Here is a 24,568-nt window from a genome sequence, read left to right as displayed (position 1 = left end):
TTTCAGATATGGGTAAACGCCTGACACTCTGCCAACACATTCACCTCCTCCACCCCACTCCCAATGCTGTCATTTTAATTTTTTTAACCCGCACTAAAAAGTCCATTTAAAAATTGCCTGCATATTTTTATAGCTTATCTAGCTATCAGAATACCTTAATGGAAAGCAAAGCAAATTTAGATGAACTTTGCACAGAAGAAAATAATAGTTAATTTGCAAAGAGATTATAAATTAGGCATCAGTTTGTATAGCACATGGAGTTTGGATTTTAAGGTGGAAGAGAATGCAGTGGGATGCTGAAGGGTTAATCAGGATGAACTAGAGTTTCCATCTATGAATAGGAAAATCTTTTGACAGCACGTGAGTGATTTCCCAGTAATGTGGTCAGTGTTTTCAGAATCGATCATTTCCACCACTGGCCGATAATGATCATTTAAAAGCATTAGCTCACGTGACCAGTTCAGATGTGGCTTGACAGGAAACTTCAAGTTCTAGTCCTTGAATTTCAGGGCATTGGGTGAGAAGAGACCCTTTCAAGCTCAGGGATTATAAGTAGCTGTGTGTACACTTTTTAAAGGAAAATATTAGTAGCATCTGGGCCTATGTTATGTCAGCACAGTTCATTTTAGAGAGGTCAGCATTAGAGGAAAGAACCAGAGGAAATTATCTGTAGGAAGGATGCTGGGGGCTATTATCCCTTTGTTTGCATAGCTACTATAGAACCACCAAACATTATACTCAGCTCAAATCTTCCAAGGTGGTCTTTTGTTTTGGTTTTTCCTTTCCCCTACTCATTTGGACCTCTTGGAAGTAAAATTAATTACAGTTTGATCCCAAGCATCTAAAGTCAGGGTCTTGCCACCATGTCTGGCAATATGGTCTGAAATAGATAATAGCTTATAAAGAATTGTTTTCAAGGTCTGAAGCTGGACTTCTGAAATTGAAGGTGCATTCAAAATTCCTAGACTCTTAAAAATGAAATTTCTGATTTCAGTAAGTCTGGGGTGGGATCTGAGAGCTTGCATTTCCAGTCAGCTCCCAGGTGATGCAAATGCTGTAGTCAGAAGGACACACGTTGAGTAGCAAAACTCTCAAAAACACCAAAGATCAGACCGCATGGTAGGAAAATACCTTATATTCAAGATGACCCAAGCCATTCAGATAGTGGTGGTACAGCTTCTTCTGGAAAGGGTCTAAGTTGTGAACCTATGTGGTGAGCACTCCTTGAGGAGGGGGTGCAAAGTAAATTCACAAGTGGGGCCCGCCAAGCTCTTGCATCCATGTTTCAGGGGAGATGTTCTATCACTTTTCTCTATGTAGTGCTTATTAGAGAACTACTTATGACAAGAAGAGGTATAGGGGTTAGGGAAAGGGAGTGGTCTTTCATACTTGTTACTGTTGTTTGGCTGGGAAATTTCCATCTTGGATTTTGAGGTGGCCTTCTCCAAAAGATGGTACGGTAACAGTATGTATGTATACATGTATATGTATCTATGTGGTCAGTATATTAGTGTATATATATTAATTTGAATATAGATAGTTAATGGTGAGAGTTTAGTCATTTTAACTAAATGTATAAACCCACCGGTTAAAATTAAAATAAAAAGATATTAGTAATTAGGCTTATAGTTTTATGTATTTTGCTCAGTCTTGTAAATTTTAACGTTTTAAATGTTGATTTATTTTTGAGAGAGAGAGAGCAGGGGTCGGGCAGAGAGAGAAGAGGATAGAGCATCTAAAGCAGGCTCTGCACTGACAAGCATTGAGCACGATGTGGGGCTTGAACTCACAAATCATAAGGTCATGACCTGAGCTGAAGTCATATGCTAAACCAACTGAGCTACCCAGGTGCCCTCTAGGTTTTTATAATTTCATCCATGTTAACTTTTTTTTTTTTTTTTGATGGGGGTGGCGTGTGCATGGGAGGGGCGAAGGGAGATGGAGAGAGACAATCTTAAGCAGGCTCCACACCCAGGGCAGAGCCAGATGCGGGGCTCAGTCTCAAAACCATGAGATCATGACCTGAGCTAGAATCAAGAGTCAGATGCTTAACCAACTGAGCCACCCAGGCAGGCTCCCCCTGTTAACTCAGCTAAGTGGACTGGGATGCTAACTAACCTAGGCAAGAGATTGAAATTCCTGAAATTTGTGGTAGTCCCCGTCTTTCAATCCAACAAGACCTACTTTTATCTTTTGAACATGTGTGATTTCCACAGAAGATTTCAGTTGAAAAGCACTAATAGGAACTGTTAATGTTTCCTACTGTGGGGCATTTAGAGGAAACATTTAAAAAAAAATTTTTTTTTTTTAATGTTTATTCTTGAGAGAGAGAGAAACAGAGTGTGAGCAGGAGAGGGGCTGAGAGAAAGAAGGAGGCACAGAATCTGAAGCAGGCTCCAGATTGCTGTCCAGCTGTCAGCACAGAGCCCAACACGGGGCTCCAACTCATGAACGCTTAACCGACTGAGCCACCCAGGTGCCCCTAGAGGAAACATTTTAAGTAATACATACATTTCTCCTCTCTTCATGTATTTATTCAACAGCCTTTCACTGTCCACTTAACATATGTAAGGGGTTGTCTAGATGCTGTGGGGAAAACAAGATGAATAAACAGAAATCCCCGCCCCCTTAGAAAAAGGCTTGAAACCTTAACAGCTGTTGGAAAGAAGTCACGGTAGCGCTAAAAACACCATGGTAAACTAGAAAGGAAAAGTCACCATACAGCATGTTAGGGCATGACCATCAGTGAGGGAGCTTTTATTTTATTTCTTGAAAGTCTCATTATCAGGGGAACACCATGTGGGGTGTTCAGATATGCGATTTAGAAAACGTTTCAGTACGTGATATTATGAGTGCAACCAGAATCCTCTGTATTAAACCCTAATTTTTAAAAGCTGCTCCTGACTATTTTCTTGTGTGCAGTTGTTTCTTACTGAGGCAGCCAGTAGAAGGTGGTATAGCACACCCATTTAGAAGCAGAGGGCCCAGGTTTCAATTGTGGCCTGGGCCATTGGCAAGCCGTCACGCCTTGGACAAGATACCTGATCTCACTCAGGTATAAAACGCAGTTGATAATAATATCTACTCCAAAGGTTTACTGTGAGGATTAAAGACATATGTAAGAGACACGTGTAAAGTGCCTGGCACATAGCAACCCCTCCACAAAGGACAGCTATTGTTACTGTGTTAATATCTGTCATACAATAAGATGCATGCATGCTTCCTTCACTTTAACTAATCTCCTTTGGCAGGATTTAATCTACCCAGGGTCTTTGAAAGTAGAGCATTTTTACCCAGAGCCATAGGTTTGGAGAAATCTGCAATGTTGGGAACACCCACAGTGGGGCTGCACTTGGTGGCCAGCATTGCCTCCCAGGCCTGGAAGGTGTTCTGAGTTTCTTGTATGCACATAGTAGGACCCTTGTCCAGAGTGAGGGTCCTGGGGTCTGGAAGAGAGTAAGACAGGGTAGATCTCGACTGGGGAGAAGCTCTGCCCAAATGCAGGTGTGGCTCATGAGATACAACTTGTCATCGTACTGTCCAGCAAATGTGCAAGTCGTGCTTTCGGGAACTGGGTCAGGGAGATGAGGGGGAAATAAAGGCAGGATTTGGATTTGAATCAGGGACTGCACAGGAAGGTGTTTGCCGTATAGGCATAGGGCTCCAGTAAATTACATTAAGACAGGTTTATGCCACGAGTCTTCCACAAATTGATTTTTTTTTAACTTGTGGAGAGAAATAGACAACTCAGAGTGAGCATGTGAAGGCTTACGTTGCATGGCATTTTTGCTTTAGAACTTTGTTGTTAACAGCACTGGGGTTGGTCAGGAATTCATATTGGAAAACGTATTGAGTAGGACAGTTGCTGCTTTCTGTCCAAGCATGTCAGAGTGTGAGATCGTCTGTTAAATGGAGGCTGGGCCTTTGAATTCTTCTTTGGCCCCTTTCTCCTGCAAACAGTAACCTTTTTTTTTTTTTTTTTTTAATAGTGGGTATATTTTTAGTTTATGGTAGTAGTAATTGGATAATGATGAGTATGTGCTTGTGTGTGCACTTCCGTTTGTCCTCTTCTTGCAGCAAAACATCCTCCAGCTGTGGGCCTTTTCCATCTCTGTGCGTAAAGCCAGTTAAAAACCAAAAGCCATGGGAGAAGGGTAAAGAGAGCAGCAGAAAGGAACGTTCTCTTTTGTGAAAAAAGCCCGCCCCTGGCTGGATTTTAAAGAAAAGTTGATGGATCTTTTTCTCTTGCCTACATTGATAGAACAAAGCGCTGATTCTGAGGCAGAGGGGTCCTTCTCTGAGTTGGAAATAAATTTTATCCTTGTGCTGGGGCTACTACCAGAAGATGAGATTTTTATATCTGATTTTAAGAAATGATTGGCTATAGGAAAAAGGGGGGTGGTGGGGTGGGAAGCAAACATCTGTCCTACAGGTTAGCCTTTAAATTATACTGTTTTCATTTTGTCACAGGATACCCGGCTTTTAACTCACTACTGAAGTCTGGGAGTCTGGGGTTTTTGCATCTATTTTTATCCCACACACTACCCTGGTTCAGAATAAGGTTGCTGGTTCCTCTCAGGGCTGCCGTCCACACTCAGCCCTGAACTGGGGAGTTGGGGAATTGAAGCAGCTTTTCCTTGATTGGGAGTAAGCATCGTGCTGTGGAGAGGAATCCGGGCGGGATCATTCAGGGGAAGGTGACAGTGAACGGTGGGGAAGGCTGGGCACTCCACAAGCTGAGTGTCAAGGCAGAGTGAGCCTCAGAAATAGCAGCTGCCCCTGTGCCAGAGCTCAGGACAGACCAGGGAGGCCGGCAGGGCGGTGTCTCTGGGACAGAGCAGGGGCAAGGACACGCACAGCCAAGCGCAGACTCTTAGCTGGCCCTCCATGTCAGCATGAGCAGTAACCAGGGTACTGGGCAATTGGCACATCAGCCTATCAGAATTCATGGGAGGTTATTTCTTAAGTGAAATTCTAAAGAGTTAAAGGATGAATTTGGACAGTGATGGAGTGGATGACATCATCAGTCAAGAATCCCCATTGGATATGGAGGGGAATTATAAAAAGGTAAGGGGGGGAGAGCTCTTTTGTTTGTAAACAATCAGACCATTTTTCTAACTGGGAGAAAGATCACCCTTGAGGAGTGGCCAAATTCCACACTCAGTGGCCATTGCCGTAATATATTCAGGAAAGCTAAATGCACAGAAGTGGATGCATGACATTGGGAGGGTGCTTCTTTCTGCCTTTCCCAGCTTGTGTTCATTAATATTCATTAATTCATAAACAGTAACTGGAATGCACATGTTATTCTGAAGTTGAAAAAATTCTATCATGCATTTAGTTGCTAGGTCGTCTTATTTATGTAAAAGAATCATTTTTAAAATTTTTGATGTATGTTGATAGTTTACTTGCAGTAAATAATTACTAGAATGTTTAACCTATCTTTCTAAGTTTGACTTTTTTAACAATGAAAAATATAGTTTTACTAAGAGAAGCGTGGGGTTTTGAAAAATTCATATAGTATCCGCTAATACTTTGCTAACCTTTTGTTTTGAAAGGCAGTAAATATATTTTTGGAATGTTTTATCTGGCAATTGTCTGGTAATAACAGGCCTAAGTAAAAATAGCTTTAGTTATATGGGTGAGGTCATGAAATTAAACTACAAGTATATGCTTGTCTGTCCACAGAAGGCTGAACACATAGTATGTCCTTCCCCCTCATTATTGTCCACAAGTCAAGTGTAGGGTCACGACACAGCACAGTATGAAGAATTAGGGTCCTTCCATTGTGGATCTGGAAAGTAAGACCTCTTTTCCTTCAGAGGTAAATATTAGTATAGCCTCCTAGAACAGCAAAACTTGCTGCTCAATCTTTAATTTGATCAAATGTGCCATTAACTTTTCTTCCCCCAGAGATATAGATTAGATATAACTTTCTAAGTTATATAGATATATATAGTTATATAGATATAACTTTCTAAGATACAGAAAGTTCTCTCATGATACTTCCTTAAGTGTAATAATGTACAATATGGCATTTTATATCTGATACACAAAATTGTGGTATGCGTGTGGGGGGGTGTTTTAAGTATGTACTTTACTTCTTAGAGCAGGTCACGATAGTTTATGCTCCATTCTCTGGAACCTAAAACTTAAATATGTAAAAGAGGTTTCAATGACCTGCCATGTTGCCCCCAGCATTTTTCTCCCTTCGCCTTCCCCAAGAAGGGAGTGAGTGCCCAAGGTGGTAAGTGGTCAGAACACTGAAACTCAAACATCTCTCCACTATCCCTTCCTGCCAGACATGGGTGTAGGATACTCAGCAATCAGAGTCGGTCACTTACGCAGCCCCGAAGATAAGTGCACATTTCTCGTATCTCCTCTGTTTTCAGTGTCAGAGGACTGGTCACAGTCAAACCATTTCTCAGGTAGAAAAGTGTAGGTCAGTTTGCACTTAGGAAAAATGAAAGACATACCGTGACTATTGTAGTAACAACAGAGTGATGACCACTGTAGTTTTTTCCTCCTTAGAAACAACTGAGAGAGCCCGCATGCCTGGAATGAGCAAGCGATGATATGCCTGCAACCTGATACAGCACTGACTAAAATGACAAACATGTGAGGCTCAAGTAGCTTTAAAACATCATCAACAACAAGACAGAGTTGCATTGTGTAATTTGTTATCTAACTAAGGCAGTAGAATGCCACATGGGGTTTAAAAAAAAATAGTATCTGAAAGGTTAATACAAAAGACTGCTAGATGAAACTTTTAGATGTGTAGGATACACAGAGAGCAATGTATATTTTTCTGGACCCCAAACACGAGAGTAGTTCCCTTGTGATTTCAGCTTTTTAACTACTTTTCTCAAGCAAAGGGCTTTCAAATTAATGTGCATATTGGTTACTCTGAAGACTTCATTATGCTAAAAAAAAAAACCCCACTATTGATCATTTCATCAAGAGATTCTAGTGAAGCAGGGCAGCATATGCTTTCTTTAAAATATAAAGACTAGGATTGGGACGCCTGGGTAGCTTAGTCAGTTAAGTGTATCTGACTTCAGCTCAGGTCATGATCTCGTAGTTTGTGAGTTCAGGCCCCACTCTGTGCTCTGTGCTGACAGCTCAGAGCCTGGAGCCTGCTTCGGATTCTGTGTCTCCCTCTCTCTCTGCCCCTCCCCCACTTGTGTGCGTGCTCTCTCTCTCTCTCTCTCTCTGTCTCAAAGATAAATAAACATTATTTTTTTTTAATATATATATAAAGAATAGGATTGGGCGCCTGGGTGGCTCAGTTGATTAAGCATCTAACTCCTGGTTTTGGCTCAGGTCATGATCTCACAGTTTGTGAGTTTGAGCCCCACATCAGGCTCAGTGCTGACAGCAAGGAGCCTGTTTAGAATTCTCTCTCTCTCCCTCTCTCTGCCCCTCCCTCACTCATGATTGCTTGCTCTTGCTCTCTCTCCAAATAAACAAATACGGGATAGGACAACAGTTCCCTCATATAAAAATCACTTTTCCTAATTCAAATCTTCCTTTTCTACATTTTTCTATTATTTTTGCTATTTGGTTGACTAAATAGAAGATTAAATTAGATGCCATAAAGCAGCGGTCTGCAGGCTTTTTAGACCTTGGATCCATCAGTAAAATGATTGCGTCCATACCTCTACTATGTATCTATTTTATTCATAAGTTATACATATATACTACTATAAATACATATTTTGTATGTATAAGACCTGTACACAAATACATATTTTTTAAATAGAATGTTTATAAGTATAAAACTTTTAAAAATTTCTTCTTTCACTGCCTGTCACTTTGAGGTCAGTTGCCAAAAACAATTGGAAAATTGGTATACCCCTGCCTAGGTCCAATAGAATTTCCTATACCAGTCACACTAATAAATGCCACATGTGTATAGGGTGTTTTAAAGTCAGGCAAACAGCCTTCAGGGGGAAAGGTCACTTTCCGATACTAAAATTAGATTCCACCTTGGCAAAGGAAGGAAGAGAGCACACATCTGTTCCTATTCCTTGGGGAAGGTCCTGATTGTAAGAAAGGTGTTTCATTAAGGACCTCTGGCTTATTCAGTATAGTAGTGAAACTGTCCTCGACAGAAAACACATCTTAGTATATTGGAACGAAAGCCTGCACGGTGGTAGAATCTCAGGTGTGTATGCTCAGTCCGTTGTTGCCCTGCCATGCTCTGAGCAACCTCTGACCTCCTGGCAAAGACCCACAGCTGATTTTCCTCAGGACCACAGTGACACACAGCATGGGATCTACATCCTGGTCCCTCCACCGTCACTCAGAAGAGTCCCCATCTGTCCCTGGTATTGCGTGGGGAGCCAGGATCACGGAAGGGATGCTGGGCTTTGCCTCCAGGAGCTTACAGTCCACGTGGGGAGGTACACGAACAAATAAGCTGACATGGGACTGATGCTGCCTGGAAGAATGTTCAGATCCAGTGTGGACCTGGGAAGCGTGCAGCCCATGCCGTCTCAGACCCCGGGAAAGATCCAGCTTACACTGAAGGAGACAGAGAAAGGAAATCGAGAAGATTTAACCTAGAAGACTGGCTGCCACTCTGTCCCAGAGCAGAGCAAACACGCTGGTCTGTTCCCAGGCTACTCCTTGTAGAAGGAGCCGCCGACAGGGCCGTGTGTGGTCAGAGGCTGGGGAAGCCAGCTTGCTTGCTTTATTTTTCTGAGGTGCTGTCTCTGGTGTTGTGCATCCAATTATGGTGAAAGATTAGGGAGGAGCCCGTGAAAAAATTAAAAGGCTGGAAGGAACAATATTTAAAGTGAAGCCACAGCTGCGCCTCATGTTTTTTTTAAAAGGTGAATGGAAATGACTGCTTGAGATAAACTGCAATAAACAGGAACACAGAATGCCAGCTGCCATTCCAGACAAGAGCTCTGCCCTCCCCACACAATTACTGAGGAAAAGCAGCCGTCGACCTCCATTAACCCTCACGTCTTCCTGCCTGTAAGGGCTGAATGCGCTTGAAGAACTCTGTTGAGTTACGGAACCCTGGAGCCTAGCCCCACCTCGGCCACCTGGGGACAATCTTTTCAGCTTTCTGGGCCAGAGTCTCCTTTTCTTTCATGGGAGGAATTGGCCTGGTTGGTCTTAGATGCTATAAATACGAAGCCTCTTGGCTTCTGGTTCAGGGCTCTTTCCACCCTATCGCCCTGTTGGCACACCTCGGCTAGCCAGCCCGGTCGGGGAGTGGGTTGTTTCAGGTAACTAGATTTTCCAGATTTATCGTATGTGAGTTACCTTTGTGGGTGTAGTTTATTTTTTTGAGATATGATTCTTTAATATGGATGAGATATAATTCATATAGCACAAAATTCGCCATGTCCTAGGGTACATTTTGATGGTTTCTAGTATATGTATAAGGTTATGCAGACCACTGCTAATTCCAGAACATTTTCATCACCCCCCCAAAGAAGCCCTGTACTCATTAGCGGTTACTCCCAGTCCTCCACTCCCCCCACAACCATTAAGCTACTTTCTGTCTTTATAGATTTGCCTGTTCTGGACATTGCTGGCTTTTATCCCTTTCTCCATTCTTCTCATCAGCTTGCCCAACCCCTCCCTTTAGTGTTCACAACAGCTACTGTTTAATAAGTTCTCCTCTGGGCTAGGCTCTTGCCGGATCCTTTCTGTACAGTACTTCATTTAATCCTTAAAACAACCTATAAGATAGGTATTATTATCCCTTTTCTCAGAAAAAAGAAACCGAGGCTTAAAGAATTTCTATAAGTTGCACTAGTAAACATCTGAGTCAAAATGTTACCTTGGGTCTTCTTGACCCCAAATCACCTGAACTCCCTGCCTCCTTTCTTCTCATTCCTGTGTTCAGGTCTCCCAGATCCTAAGTCCACCCTGACATGGGAAATTGAGGACATCAGCTTCCTGGCAGTTGATTGAGGTTGGGCTAATTCATAACCATGCAGTAGGTGTTTTGAACTGTTGCGTTCTCACTGTGATACCGAATGACAGTGGTGGTTTTACAGACTTCTAAAATGTCACCTGTTAGAAAGAGTTCCCAGACAACACTGCCCCTGTGTTAAAAAAGTAGTCTCTGTAGCCAATCCTGTGAGAACCAGAAGGAGCTCAAGATAAGATGCTCCCAGAAGTTCCTGTTTTGGATATACCGCCCATAGGGGAGGAAAACTTTCGTTTCCAACTGTATCCCCACAGGGTCTAATGTTGAAACACTTCCACTGCTTTGTTATCTTTGTGGATTGCACCTGGGGCTCCTTTACCTTCTCCAGAGCTCCCATTCAGCCAGTTACTGGCTACTAAACTTCAACCCACTGAGTGTTAGATACCTTTGCTCCCTGGTCCTTAACAATTAAGAGTATTCAAGTGTTAGGGACTCTGCACAACAGCACTTGTGTCCGCCTTCTTCTGCTTATATTGTCTCCCTGTAGCATGAGAAACAATGCAGTCACTAGGCAAAACCATCCTCGCGGTTGGCTAATTGTAAACAAACATCTCTCTCCTCTGGACTGGCATCCCAACACTTTTCATGTCGGGCAGTTCTCAAGTAAAATAGGTGTCCTTCTCCTTGGGTTCCCGTCCTGGACATTAGGTATCCAAGGACAACTTTCTCATGAGTATTGATGCTATGCAAGCTGAACCCAGGCAACAGCTGAACCCAGCAAGCTGAACACCAGCAGCCTGGCCTGACTGTTTAGGTAGGACTTGTTTAGGCAGCTCAGTGCAAGGATGCAAAGATGAGATTTCAACAGCATTTCAGGAAATCTTTCTGGATTGATTAGGTAAGTGTCTGAAATGGAAATCATCAGACGTACAAACTGAAAAGAAAATGTCCAGAGAGTATCCATTCAGTGATACAATGGAAAAATACTAGGTTATTTAACTTCTGTTTCCACCAATAATTGAAAAGCTCTTCCCAGAGGATAAAATAAGATGCAAAAACTTGACAGAAAAAAAAAAAACCCTGCATATTGCAAGTACTTATGAACTTGACATTCAAAAGAGTACATTTTATTTTCTTATAGAATGATGTTTTCATATTTTGATCTTGTGACAAACCCACGGTTGTTTCAGAAAGAAAATAATTAGTATCCACATATGTGGGTTTTCCTTTTGATTATTTTGTTTTCAAGAAAATTAATACAATTTGCCTAATGAACAAATGAGTTCTGTACTTCTGGTTCCCAGTGTTTAAAAGCGTCAGACTCCTCCGCCCTGGAATGCTGCCTATAAATGTTAGAGTAAAGCTGCCTTCCTTACAAGCTGAGGAGAGAAACAAGAGTGACTACTATTTTCCTATAGGAAAAGTGCTTTTCCACAGGGAGCTCCAGAATCCCAGCTGCATTCCCCGGTGAATGATGCTAATGGGGATGATGCCGACATCACTAGGCAATAGATTGCACTGAAGCAAGGGGTTCATTAATTGCTTCAAAACAGGCATCCCAGCCAGGCCTTGGCAAGGCCAGGCGTCCACAGATGATGAAATCCACCTGGGTCCAGAGCCTGGACATTCCACATGGAACAGATTTGTGCTCCCATAGAGGAGAACCGACTCTGTGTTCCGTCTCACTACTTGGTCTGTTCAATTGCTTAAAGCCATGGTTCTCCAAGTCTCTGCACCAGCAGCATCAGCAACATCTGGGAACTCGTTAAAAAATGCATTTTCTCAGCCACACCCCAGACTTTCTGAATGAGAAAAATAAGTCTATGTTTTTACAAGCCCTCCAGTGATTCTCATGCGTAATCAAGTTTGAGAACTACCAGTTTAAAGAAATTTGTGACAGAGAGAGGGCCACTTTGTACGTGTGCCTTCCCGTGCAATTTTCCGCTTGGAATACGGGTGGTGCAGCGACCTCCTGGCATCCTGAGTTTCTTTATGGGCCATACGGGGGACCAAGGTCGTCATCGGCCTCTGGGATAATGCAGTCCCCAGTCCTTAGGAAGTTTTTCCTCAGCGGTGATCCATATACACCCTGACCTATGAAAAACAGTAACCAGGTAGCAATTTAGCAGGACAGGAAGGAGGATGCCAGAAGTGGTATCTTCCAGGATTAGAAATGAATTGAGTACTGAGACGCTTAGCATTACTAAAACCAGTAACAAGCACATCCAATAATAAAAAGTTATTTCTGTGCCCATGGTGAACAAGCAAAAGCAAAAAACAAATGGAACCGGGCAGGAGGGGAAGATCAATCCAGGGAAAAGATGGAAGACAGGGAACTTGGGGGAAAACTCCCCATTCCTACAAGGGAATCCTGGCCTCCAAGATCACATCTGCCGTTATCCCCCCAGACTGCTGTGCCATTCACATCAATCGGGTCCTCTGGTTTTCTAGACCAAACTTCTTTAAATCTCTTCCTCCTTTGGGGAGTTTAAGGAACTCCTTCCTTTTAATCAGACAGGCCCTTTCCGGCTACGTGGGTTTCATCATCTGTGCAGGAGTCAGAAGGAAGCAGCTGTTTGCAGTGTCCTGAGTACCAGCTGGATTTAGGTTTAAGATGTTATTTCCCAGAGTGTGTTCCTGAGAGGCCTGGTGACCCCACAGCTAACCCCACAAAAATACGGTGTGTCAAACAAATTTTAGAAATGCAGAAGATACCCCGTCTTCCATTTATAAATTCATGTGCAAGTTAGCACGTGAAAGATTAGGTGGCCCCTGCTTCAGAGACCAGAGACATCACGATGCTTCTGGGCCAGAGGGGTGAAGGCAGGGCCAGAGGAGGGGACTTGGGAATGGTATCAGCGTGTAAAGGACAGGTCCCGCCTCATCCTGAAGAAAGTATGGAAAGGACTTTGGGACATACCAGATTTGGAGATGGACAGTATCTACTCAAGCAGAACATTTTGGTTTTTATTTCTTTTACCAAACACCCGTCTTTGTTCTTGTCAAGCTTGGGGAATTGCAGCAGAACAGTGGTACGGGGGAAAGGCTGAGCATCAGCGTGTGGGTTCTGAAAAATGCCCAGTGGTCTGTATTCTGAGATCGTGACTCACATGGTATCCTCAAGAGCCATTGTGAGTCTTATCTGCCTGGGCACAGGGGGTGGCAATGGGGAATTCAGCGACAGGCGAGGACAAAAACTAACTGCCTGTGGCTGGACAATGGTGATTTTCTAAGCACATTTTTACTCTCCTCTTGGTCTTGAATAGGCTTTCTGTCTTACAGCGATGAGCCACTATTCCTCAGTTGCCCGTTTGCTTTTTGCAAAGAGTTATCAATTTTTGATGTTTTACTTTTGTTTTAAGAGGGTATTTCCCAAGGCCATTTTAGGAGTGGACATGACTCCACGTGCCACAAGCCCAGCCAAACAGTGGAGTTTTGAGTAAGCCTCTTCCTTTTCCTGTACACTTCCCTGTTCCTCACCCTGAGCCACATCTGAGCTTCAGGAGGTTGGAGGACATAATTGCCCTGCAGGTATAATTCCTTGGAGAACAAAAGAACTTTGAAACTACACACACACACACACACTCACTCACTCACTCACTCACTCTACACCTGCAGGCAACTGAAAGGAAAATAGTTCCAATTGTTGAATTTTAAGAGAAAAACTGTTTTACTAGTCAGTTGAATCATGGTTACTTGAAATGTTAGGAATGGCATTTGTTCCAGAAGGAAGATTAAGCAGTGGTGTCAAGGAGAGTGGCTCTGATGAGAGGTATTTGTTTGTAAGTATCTGCAGTTATGATTGGGCCTTGGTGTGTATGTTTTGCAGTCAAGTGTTTTCTCCTTTTCTGAGAACACATGACACCCCATCTCAGGGAAGAAGTAGATCCATAACTTGTCAGTCCTACATCATATCTCCAAACATGGTGGCCACCATTATTTGCCCAGACACCTCACTCATCAGTGTGGAAGAGCAGAAAGATCTGGCACCAGAAAGATGGACTTGAATCCTAGCTCTCCCATCTACTAATAAGGTAACCTTCCTTCACCTTCCAGTTCCTCATCTTCAAAGCAGGAATTATAGGAGGGTTAGCCATAATAGCTACCATTTATCATACATTTACATCACCACCACTGCTGCTTAGCAGTTTCCATAAATGTTCTCATTTAATCCTCTAACGTCCAGTGAGATCCTTTACCTCTAGCCTGGGAAGGGCTTTCCATGCACAAAGCCGTCAACGACATTTCAGAGAAAGGGAGTGATTGAAGTAAATACATAACACTTAGATTTAAACTCAAAAGGACTAATGATATGCTTACTATAAAAATTTCAAAACTCCTCAGATCTTTATGGAAAAATAAGCAAAGCTAGAAGTAATTCAGAGAAAAGCAAGTACGGTAACTAAAAAAATTTTAAGTATTTAATATCACTGGTAATCAAGGAAATCAACAAAAAGAATACCACTTTTTGACTATCAAAACCAACAGAAGTTTTTTTTTTTTTTTTTTCTCAGTGAAAGTACTCCGTGTTAGCCAGGATATAGTGAATGCCACACCCTTTTACGTTGCTGTTGGGCATGTAAATTGGAACAGCTTTTCTCCAGAGCAATGTGACAAAATGTGTCAGGAGCCTCAACAAATGCTCACACTCAGCTGATCTGGTAATTCCACTTCCAGGAACTTATCCTGAGGAAAGAATCAGACATGTGGGCAGAGATGTATGCAAAAATGCAGACTTCTGTGTTAGTTTTAATTGGCTACAACCCAAATGACTAACAAGAGAAGGTAACTCCATAGGACAGAATGATATACAGCCATTAAAAATTGTATCTTTAAAGAATCTTAAATGGCATGAGGGAAACTCTCAAAATGAATAAACAATATGATCCCAATTTTTTTTATAAAAAAAAAAAAAGGAAAAAAAAAACCACACATAAGATAAAAAACTAAAAAGAACTATCCCAAAAATCCCAAAATGTTAGCTGTGATCTGTATCTAAGTGTTCGATTTATGGGTGATGTTTATATTATTTATACTTTTTTTGGTCTATTCAGTGGGATCCAGAGAAAGAGAGAGAGAAGGGAGAGGGGTGAGAGATTGTGTATTACAAAAGAGTCCTCTTCAAGCTGTCCATCACAATATCCAAGTATAAAGGGTTGTAATTAATGTAAATAGAAATATTTTAAGGCCTTCTCTAATATCGATAGCTGTAGTGTACCAAGTACATTAGGAAAGATATACATGGAATCAAGTGTGTGTTCACACATTCACACCTGGGATAGGTATTTTCTTCAAATAAAACCTCTTCCAGGCTAATATTGGGCACCAGTGTATTGTTAAACATCAGTCTTTAACACTCATGTTATCTGCTGCTTTTATTTTTGGATACTCAATTTCACGCAACACTTTTCTGACTATAGAGACTGTTGGGTGCAAATCTCTTTTGTATTTTACATGAATTAAGAAATAGGTTCACTGTGCTAAATCTGCATGGCAGATGCTGGGATTTTGAAACGAATTTATAAAGATGTCAGATGCTATCAAATGGTTCTGTTTTGGCAGAACCATCACAAGTGCCAGCCCCACATATTTGGGAGGGTAGGTTGCTTTAATTAAAATTTCCGGCAGCACAATTGCAAACGTTTAGTCAAATTAAAAGCATTCTTGCTTCCCCTTACAACCTTATGGTTACTTTCGCGGGGATCCGTTCTATGTTAGCCCAGCAGACAATGTGATATCAGCATCACCTCTGTAACTATATAAAAGCACTCTTACACTTTGTGGCTGTATCGCGCGCACACACACACACACACACACACGCACTATGGCTCTTAAGTATGACACGGTTCCATTGGTGCATGCCAGAATGGAGGGCCGTCTGCATAAATAGATACCGATATAATCACTAAGTGTGAGACTTGATAGAACACTATGGTTTCCATGGATTAAAAAATGTGAAAGAGGGGTGCATGCCTAGGCAGTACAATTGGTCAAACGTCCGACTGTGGCTCAGGCCATGATCTCATGGTTCATGAGTTTGAGCCTTTGAGCCCTGCATCGGACTCTGCGCTGACAGTGCAGAGCCTGCTTGGGATTCTCTCTCTCTCTCTGTCTCTCTCTCTTTCTCTCTCAAAATAAATAAACTTTAAAGAAAAATGTTTAAGTGTGAAAGAAAAGGAGAATAGAGATGAGCTTTCCTTGAACTAGAAGTTCGCAAACCTATTTAAAGTAAATATCTGATGCTGGAGCCTGGGGGTGTGTATTTTAAAGACTGCAGGAAATTCTGATGCAGCCTGTCAAAGCTGGCAATTGAGAACCACTATCTTAGCCAGCACTGTGCTATCAAATATTTTATTCTGCTCTGTTTAATATGGTGCCCAGTAGCCACCTGTGACGGTGGAGCTCTTGAAATGCAGCTAGCGTGACTGAGGAGTTGAACTTTTAATTAATTAATTTTTAATCGAAATGTGAATGGCCACATGTGGCTAGCAACCACCATTTTAGAACAGCTTTGACCGATAGTACCCTGCCTTCACTTGGGGGTGAAATGAGGCCAATTTTCAGCCTACCCTTCCAACAGGGTGTGCGTTTCATCACTGACGAAGTGATGCTCAGGTGACAGCTCAGAGCTTTCACGTGTAACTTCTGGGTACCAGTGGCAGCAGATGTGGCTCCAGAACCTCTCATTGGGAGGTTCAAGGGCCATCTTGCCTTCCACAGCCACACTCAGTCACGTGAGCTGCATTTGGTAATATCATTGGCTCACCAGAGTCGTCAGCCTGCTGCTCAGAACATCCGACGGCCCTGCTGCCAGCCCCAGAACAGAAAACCAAGTTCTCATTGTCACCCCAGGATTTCTAACTCATTATGTTTGTTTTTGTAGTTGTTTTATTTTTAACTAAGGAAATCATTTCTAATCTTCTCCCCTGTTGTTTAAAGGGTTTAAAAGTTCAGCATGGTGAGTTTTTATGGGACTTTTATGGGAAGCCAAGTGTTGTAAACATATCCAAATTATCACAGTAAGTGTAGTTTCCCACATCCTTTTCCTATGCACACCGACCTGACTTCTCTTCAAAACGCGAAACAGATGGGCCCAGTTAGAATCCTCCAGCTATTCCAGGCCCTTTGTTAGGGTTGCTCATGTTCTGGACCTGGAGAGATAAGGGTAGCTCTCGAACAGAAGCAGTAGTCCCCATCAAGACTATAAGCCGGATGCAGGCAGGGGCTGCGATCACCCATCCTGGGCTGTGTTCTGTGTTGTAACGTAGCACCTGCCATCTCATAAAGGCTCAGTGCATATTGGCTGAATGAATTAATATTCTTGCAATAGAGAAAGTGGGCCGAAGGGACGATATACAGAAAAGAAGACACGATCCAGGGAAGGCCACATTTGGGATAAAAGTGATTTGATTTAGGACAGAGTGCTTGCCCTCCACGACTTTCCTCTAGCAGGTAAGAAGAAGGATTACAGCACCAAATAATCTAGTTCTGTTCCGGTGAGAATCACATTGTACCAGCGTGGTGAGTTCCTAGACCCGTGATCCTGAAAGGCTCTGAAGAACTGAAATTGCTTGCAGAGGTGAAACCAGGAAAGATTGGTTTAATTTCAGCTCCTCATAATTCAAACGCTCTTGTGCTGTGGCCTATTCATGTTTCATCTAAGGTTGCAGTTCTAAGAAACCTAGCAGTTAGGCTATGGTTGTCCTGTGTCTGCCCACTTATCAGCATTTTTTATTTTCCTGAAATTTTAGGCACAGAAAAATGAGAGAGAATCTATCCGACAGAAGTTGGCACTTGGAAGCTTCTTTGATGATGGCCCAGGAATTTATACCAGCTGTAGCAAAAGTGGGAAGCCAAGCCTTTCCTCTCGGTGAGTGTTCTTTTGAGTTGATTTTCTGATATGTACCTAATGGATTTTGTCATCCGACTATACGTTTAATAAAAGATACCTTTTAAACCCTTGAGTATTTTTTTCCCTATAATACTACTACCTTTATTTGGATTCTAGACAGACCCCTCCCCACCTGTTGGGTTTGTTTTTTGCTTTTTAGTTTTCGCCCAGCCACTTGCGGTCATATTTCTATATTTCATTTTTTGTCCTAGACACAATTCTGATTTTTCTCTGTGATGGGGGAATCAAGCCACACTCTTAATTAAGCTGGCTGGTTGCTTAGAGAAGTGTGGCAGACCACCAGATTTTCCATTAAGCAGTCCTGAAGCATCCAGCATCACCCCCCTCTCTGAAACATTTGATGGCAGTGAACACTGGTAACTGAGAAATACAATTCCCACTTTGATCGTTTGATGTTTATTGCAGTGCTTAACCTGTCCTCCAGGCATTATTCCTTTATCTTAATTTATTTCAGGATATGATTGCTCATTTATTGTAATTTATTTCAGGATACCATTGGTCATTTGCATAGCTTTTAATTCCAGTTAGGATATATTAAAATTCTAATTGTACCTAGAAAACAGGGCTGTCGACCAGAGCTTCCCAAACTTTAATATGCGTATGAATCGCTCCCTGTATAAATACTGGCTATATTTGCCATGTTAAGCCTGGTGTGGGAGACACATGATAACGTTCATGCATTTATTCAACCAACAGATTTCCACTCTCCTTCCTCTGATGTCCAGAATTAGACACTTTAATGTCTGCTTAAATCTATTCTATTTGGCTTTCAGTAAGCCTTGTACTTCAGTCTGATCCTTAGGGACTCATCTGAATCAGCAAAAATCAGAAAGCACACACACACTCCCACATACACACATGTAGGAGTCACTGCTCTGGGTTCAGACATGGAGACGAGAGTCACAGTCACAGCCTCTAAGCCTCAGCCGGGTGCCTATCAGATCTCTTAGAGTTCCCTCACTTTTCTCCCGTGTCATTCCGGAGCCAGAAGGTAAGCCTTCCCTTTGCCGGAAAGCACCTCTTTCCCCTCCTAGTAAGGATGTGGCAGGAGGAACCCTGGCTTAGGGACCTGCAGACCTGAGGATTAGTCCTGGTCAGTTTCTCATTTTGAGACTTTAACAAATTCCATTCTACCATGGCTCCATTTCTTCATTTTTGTAAAATGAGGAGATTTGACCATATGTATAGATCTTTTATAGCTTTTCTCTAATATTCCCCAAAGCACCAAAGAGTTTGCTTCTAGAAACCCCATCTCTCTGCTCAGCAAAGTCATATTTATCTGGCCCAAATGGAAGGTTTTTGTTTTTAAAAATCAAAGTTATACACACACAAATTAACAATAATGATTGTTAATTATTAAACAATTAACAATTGTTTAATTGTTTAAAATTAAATTAACAATTTATTGTTAAATGAACAATAAATTAAATTAACAATAAATACAAGGTGTATAATAACAACACAAAATAAAAGTAACTGTCACCTGTCCCATCTGTCTCTATCTTGTCCTACTCTCCAGAAACAATAACTTTTAACTCTTTGACTGTTTCTTTTGGTAATTTACCTGTATACCTCTAAGTAAAATGCTTATTTTCTTAGCCTTTTAAACAACCATCTACCAACTGCCAGCTATAGAAAATTGTGATTCAGGTCCTTTACAGCCCTCCCACAGACAAATCTGTGTATTCCCCCCATCCTCCCTTTATAAATGTCTCATAATTTGGGGTCAAATAACAGTTCACTGTTTACATTATGAAGATCATAGATTATTTATACTGAACCATGTAGTAAACTGTGATTACTTGAGAAACTTTAGTGTTTGTCTTGAAATGAAAATTGCCCCCATTTTTCCCTTTGCCAGGCCATAGTTTTGACTGCTATATTATATTCCCCTGTGTGAATATATCACAGTTTACTCAGCCACTCTTCTGATTATAGGCATTGAGTTTGTCTCAAAGGTTTGCTCTTATAAACAGTGCTGCTTATAAACACTCTTGTACATGTCTCCTGCTGTCCATGTGCAAGAGTTTCTCTTTGGTATTCACCAAAGAACAGAATTACTAGGAAAACACATGAACGTTCATATCTAGAAGATAATGCCAAAGGTGTCCTCCAAAGTGGTTGCAAAGTGGTTACACTGTGACCAGCAATGTTTCAGAGATCCTATGGATCCATAGTCTTTCTAACACAATATTGTCAATCTCTTTTACATTTTTGTTAATTGAATTGGTATTAAATGGTATTTCATTGTGTTTATTAGCCGTCTTGGTTTCCCCGTCTGTGAAATGTCTGTTTGGGTCTTATGTCCAATTTCTGTTGGATTCATTATGCTTTTTAAAACTGATTTTATGGGATGCTTGGGTGGCTCAGTCGGTTAAGCATCCGACTTCGGCTCAGGTCATGATCTCGCGGTCCGTGAGTTCAAGCCCCACATCGGGCTCTGTGCTGACCACTCAGAGCCTGGAGCCTGTTTCAGATTCTGTGTCTCCCTCTCTCTCTGACCCTCCCCCGTTCATGCTCTGTCTCTCTCTGTCTCAAAAATAAATAAACGTTTAAAAAAATTAAAAAAAATAAAAATAAAACTGATTTTATCAACATTTTATAGTCATGATACTAATCCTTAATATATTGTATGTATTACAAATATCTTTTCCCAGGTTGTGGCCTTTTTCTTCCTCACTGTGTCTTTAATGACCAGAGTTCGTTCTTATCAGACTTTTATAGTCCATGTTTTCTGTGTCTTGTATTAAAAATCTACCCCAAGGTTCAAAAGACATTAACCTAGATTTCCTTCCAAGAGTTGAGAGTGTTGATTTTTTTAAAGTCTGTAATCAGTCAGGAGTTTATATGGTTATGGAGATGTCTAATTTCATCGCTTTCCATTTACATGACCATTTTTTTCCATCCTGTTTATTAAAAAAATCTTTCTTTTATTCACTGAGACGACAGACCACTTCTGTATATACTATACATTAATGGGAATACATTCTGTTTCATTAGTGTTTCTATCCCTGCACCAATACCATAAAGTCTTAATTATTGTAACCTCAAAATAAGTCCTAATATCTGGACAGGCAAGTCTCTTTCCTCTTCTTCTTCAGAAATATGCTAACTCTTCTTGCTTTTTATTCTTCCATATAAATTTAAATCCTCTAATCAAGTTCAACAAAATACTCTCTTGGAATTTTGACTAGAATTGCATTGAATCTATAGATCAAGTCAGGTGAGAATGCATTTTTAGAATATTAAATCTCCCTACCCATGAACATGGCCTTTCTCTCCCTTATTTAGATCTTATTGAATATTTCTTGATAAGGTTTTGTAATTTTTCATGTAGAGATGTTATACATCTTTCGTAGTATTTATTTCTAGATATTTGACATTCTGATATTTTAAATTCTCTTTTATAATGAGTTCTCATTGTTTTGCTGCTGAACAGAAATGCAGCTTACTTTGTATACTAATCTTATATCCATCCACTTCATTATACTGTTTCTATTACTTTTCTGCCCTCCCGTTACTTATCATAAAGTTGTCTCTAGATTCTTTTGGATTTTTAAACAATATCATCCAAAAGGAGCAGCTTCGTTTATCATTTATTGCTTTCCATTGCTCATTCCTGTTTTTTTTTTTCTTTTATTGTATGGGTTAGGACCTTAATATATTGAGAATCAAAAATGGTGGTAGTTAGGGGCACCTGGTTGGCTCAGTCAGTTAAGCATCCAACTTTATCTCAGATCATGATCTCACAGTCCGTGGGTTCGAGCCCCACACCGGGCTCTGTGCTGACAGCTCAGAGCCTGGAGCCTGTTTCAGATTCTGTCTCCCTCTCTCTCTGCCCCTCCCATGCTTGCACTGTGTCTCTCTCTCTTTCTCTCTCTCTCAAAAATAATCATTAAAAAAAATGGTAGTAGTTAGAATCTTTAGCTCATTTCTCATATTAAATGGAACACTTCTAATGTTTCCTCACTTAGGATGATGTAAATTTTAGGTTTTCTTTAATGTTTCTCTTTATGAGTTAATTATGTTTCCTTATATTCATAATTTACAAAGAATTTTTTTCATGAATAGGTATCTAACTTTATCACATGCTTTTTCTGCATCTCTTGAGGTCATTAAATGATTTACTCTGTTAATATATTAATCAATTACATGTATAGTTTAAAATATTGAACAATCCTTGCATACCTAGTATAAAGCAAAATTTGTTGGATTTTTTTCAGATAGTATTGAATTTTTTGTGTAATGTTTCATTTAGGATTATTACATTTATATTCTTGAGTGACATGGGTCTGCTGTGTTCTTCTCTTATAGTATTTTTTTCCTCACTTCTGTATCAGGACTGTGCTGGCTTAAAAATAAGTTGGCTACTGTTCCTTCTTGCAGTGTCTAAGAAAAGTCTGCATAATATGCTGTTTGTCACCTGTATAACCATCTGGGCCTGCTATTTACTTTGTGTATTTGCTTTAACTGCTTCCTTTTTTGGAGGATTTTAAGATTGTACACGCTTCTTACTTCTTCTTGAGTCAGTTCTGATGGGTTGTATTTTTCTAAGATTTTGTCCATTTTGTTTAACTTTTCAAAAATGTTTGAAATGATACTTCCTCATTTTACTGTAGATATTAATTTTAGGTAAATTGTTTAAGATGTTTTCTTCTGATTTCTACATTGTCCATGATTTTTTCTGAGTTTATATTTTGTTTTGATTTCTCTCCATCAACAATTCAGTGTAAAATGCTAAATGCTGTGGGCAAGTTCTCTGGTTGGGCTTGGTGACATATATTGTTTCCTCAGAGAGACCTTCCCCTGACAGTTTCCTCTCCTCTTACCTTGCTTATCCTCTTTCTCTGATTTGTTTTTCTTTGTGATCCTTATCACTACCTGATACCATATAATATATATAATATACGTACATGTATATATTGTGTGTATGTATATATGTGTATGTATTTTAATACATTCTTTGTCTATATAGGCTCCAAGAGAGCAGGTCTTTGTCTGTTTTGTTTACCACCATAACTCTTGCCTAAATAATGCCTAATATATAGTTACTGAATATTTGTTGAATTAAAGAATGGTGAACTTCCCCTTAGAATGGTCAAATAAAAATGCAGCTATTTCATTAGGGGGCATCTACATAAAAGTATGGTCTGTAAGTTGCCACAGAGAACTCTCCAACCTTGTCCTGAGGAGCTTTGAGCCTGGCTGCCAGTATTTTAAGACTCTAGCAGGGGAATGGTTGAAGGTTCAACATGTAGAATGTTACTTAATTCCCTTGATGTCAGTGAAGGGTGCTCCATATGACATGTTAGCTGTGTCTGAGTGTGCCATGTTTCAGAGCTCCTCTGATTCAACCTTGCAAGACAGTAAACTTCCTCATTCTGCCAGGCCACAGGTAGACGGGGCCAACAGAGCGTCTGATAGTCCTTCCAGTTTGTTCAGTCAGTTTTTCTTTGTGTGTAATCCTACCCCACTCCCCTACCTTCAGGTGGACCTGAGCGTGTCTGGACTCTGCAGTGCAAATAAATGCATGGGCTTCCTCTACCAGCCATCTGTGCAAGCACCCAGCAAATTGAAATTTTAACTCAAGTACCTCTCACCCATCCTCATTTTATCTTCCAACATTTTTTCAAACTCTCTTGTGCACTATTATCTCCTTTTCCACTTTCTTTGTCCGAGGAGGTTTGTACCTTCTTTCTTCTCTTAATATTATCTTACTAGGATTTCAGAAGAACAAGTTGACAAATGCCCATGTTCAAAATGCCATGTTGAACTAGAAGTATCATGCAGGTTTTCATTATTTCTAATGGCTGAAGTATCTTCTCAAATAAAATCCTGTGCAGAAATCCCGTGTGTAAAACAAAGCCATCTTCCTTTGGTTCTGGATAACCGAAGAAGAGGGTCTGGGATATCCCTGCCCAGAAAATGCCTCCCCTCCTCATTTCCCTTCAGTGCCACTCTGCATGTCCTAGCTCCAGTGCCCCTCACCAAGCCTCCATTTCACTGCCTCTCTCCATCACTCCCTACACGCCTCCAAAGCCCACCTGAAACTCTTTAGGCAGAGCAAGCTTGGAAAAATCACTGAGTCATCTACCCCCGTGGGAGACACAGCTATCTAAACATATATGTACTTCACAGTCACTCATAACAAGCTACACTTGTTGACTTGCCATAAGGAATATTATTTATATCCTGGGGTTTTTTTTTTCAGATGTTTTCATCTCCACATTCTGGGATGAGATCATACTCTGTGAGAACACAATGACTTTTTGGATACCCTTTAAGATGATGGCTAATGATGAGACTTAATGTTTCTAAGAAATACCACTTTTTCCCTGTAAATTGGAAGTCTGCAAAGACTATCATCCCCTCCTTGTCAGCAAAATGTAAGAGAAAAGCCTCAGGAAATGTTCAGTTGCAGTTGTATAACCCACCTTCCCCATCCCTGTTTTTCTAACCTATTACAATCCCTGAAATTTTTCACTGAGCTAGAAATACCTCACCTCTTACTTACAAAAGGACTTGAAGGATGTTAGAACTTTCAAGCCCACTAATACAGTGCTCCAAAATGCACCAGAGTACATGTGTTGAATTATTAGCTAATCAGAACCAGGTAAATCTTTTCGACTGGGTGATTCCAAAGAGCTCAGGGCTCCATTTTAAATGAGGCCAAGGGCTTAAAATTAATTGGCCAAAAGCAATACATTCTGAAGTGCTGAGCCTACTTTTAAGACGAGACCCACCCCAGTTTTGGAAGCTTT

General features: G+C 41.0%; 1 protein-coding gene across 4 annotated transcripts in view; it reads left to right on the top strand.

The window, feature by feature from the left end:
- Nucleotides 1-24,568, top strand: part of LOC102960073 (schwannomin-interacting protein 1) — a 122,235-nt gene that overhangs the window by 76,436 nt on the left and 21,231 nt on the right. For 3 of the 4 annotated variants that reach the window (XM_042998930.1, XM_042998931.1, XM_015539314.2), the window contains one exon: nt 17,647-17,765. In XM_042998930.1, coding sequence (XP_042854864.1) covers nt 17,647-17,765 — 119 coding nt within the window. Of the gene's footprint in view, nt 1-4,652; nt 5,068-17,646; nt 17,766-24,568 lie in introns of those variants that run through there. The other variant, XM_015539313.2, reaches the window with a different exon arrangement.

The sequence above is a fragment of the Panthera tigris genome, chromosome C2, assembly GCF_018350195.1.
Source record: "Panthera tigris isolate Pti1 chromosome C2, P.tigris_Pti1_mat1.1, whole genome shotgun sequence".
NCBI classification, from domain to species: Eukaryota; Metazoa; Chordata; class Mammalia; order Carnivora; family Felidae; genus Panthera; species Panthera tigris.
The sequence above is the reverse complement of the archived record's forward strand: the minus strand, read 5'-3'. Positions and strand labels throughout refer to the sequence as shown.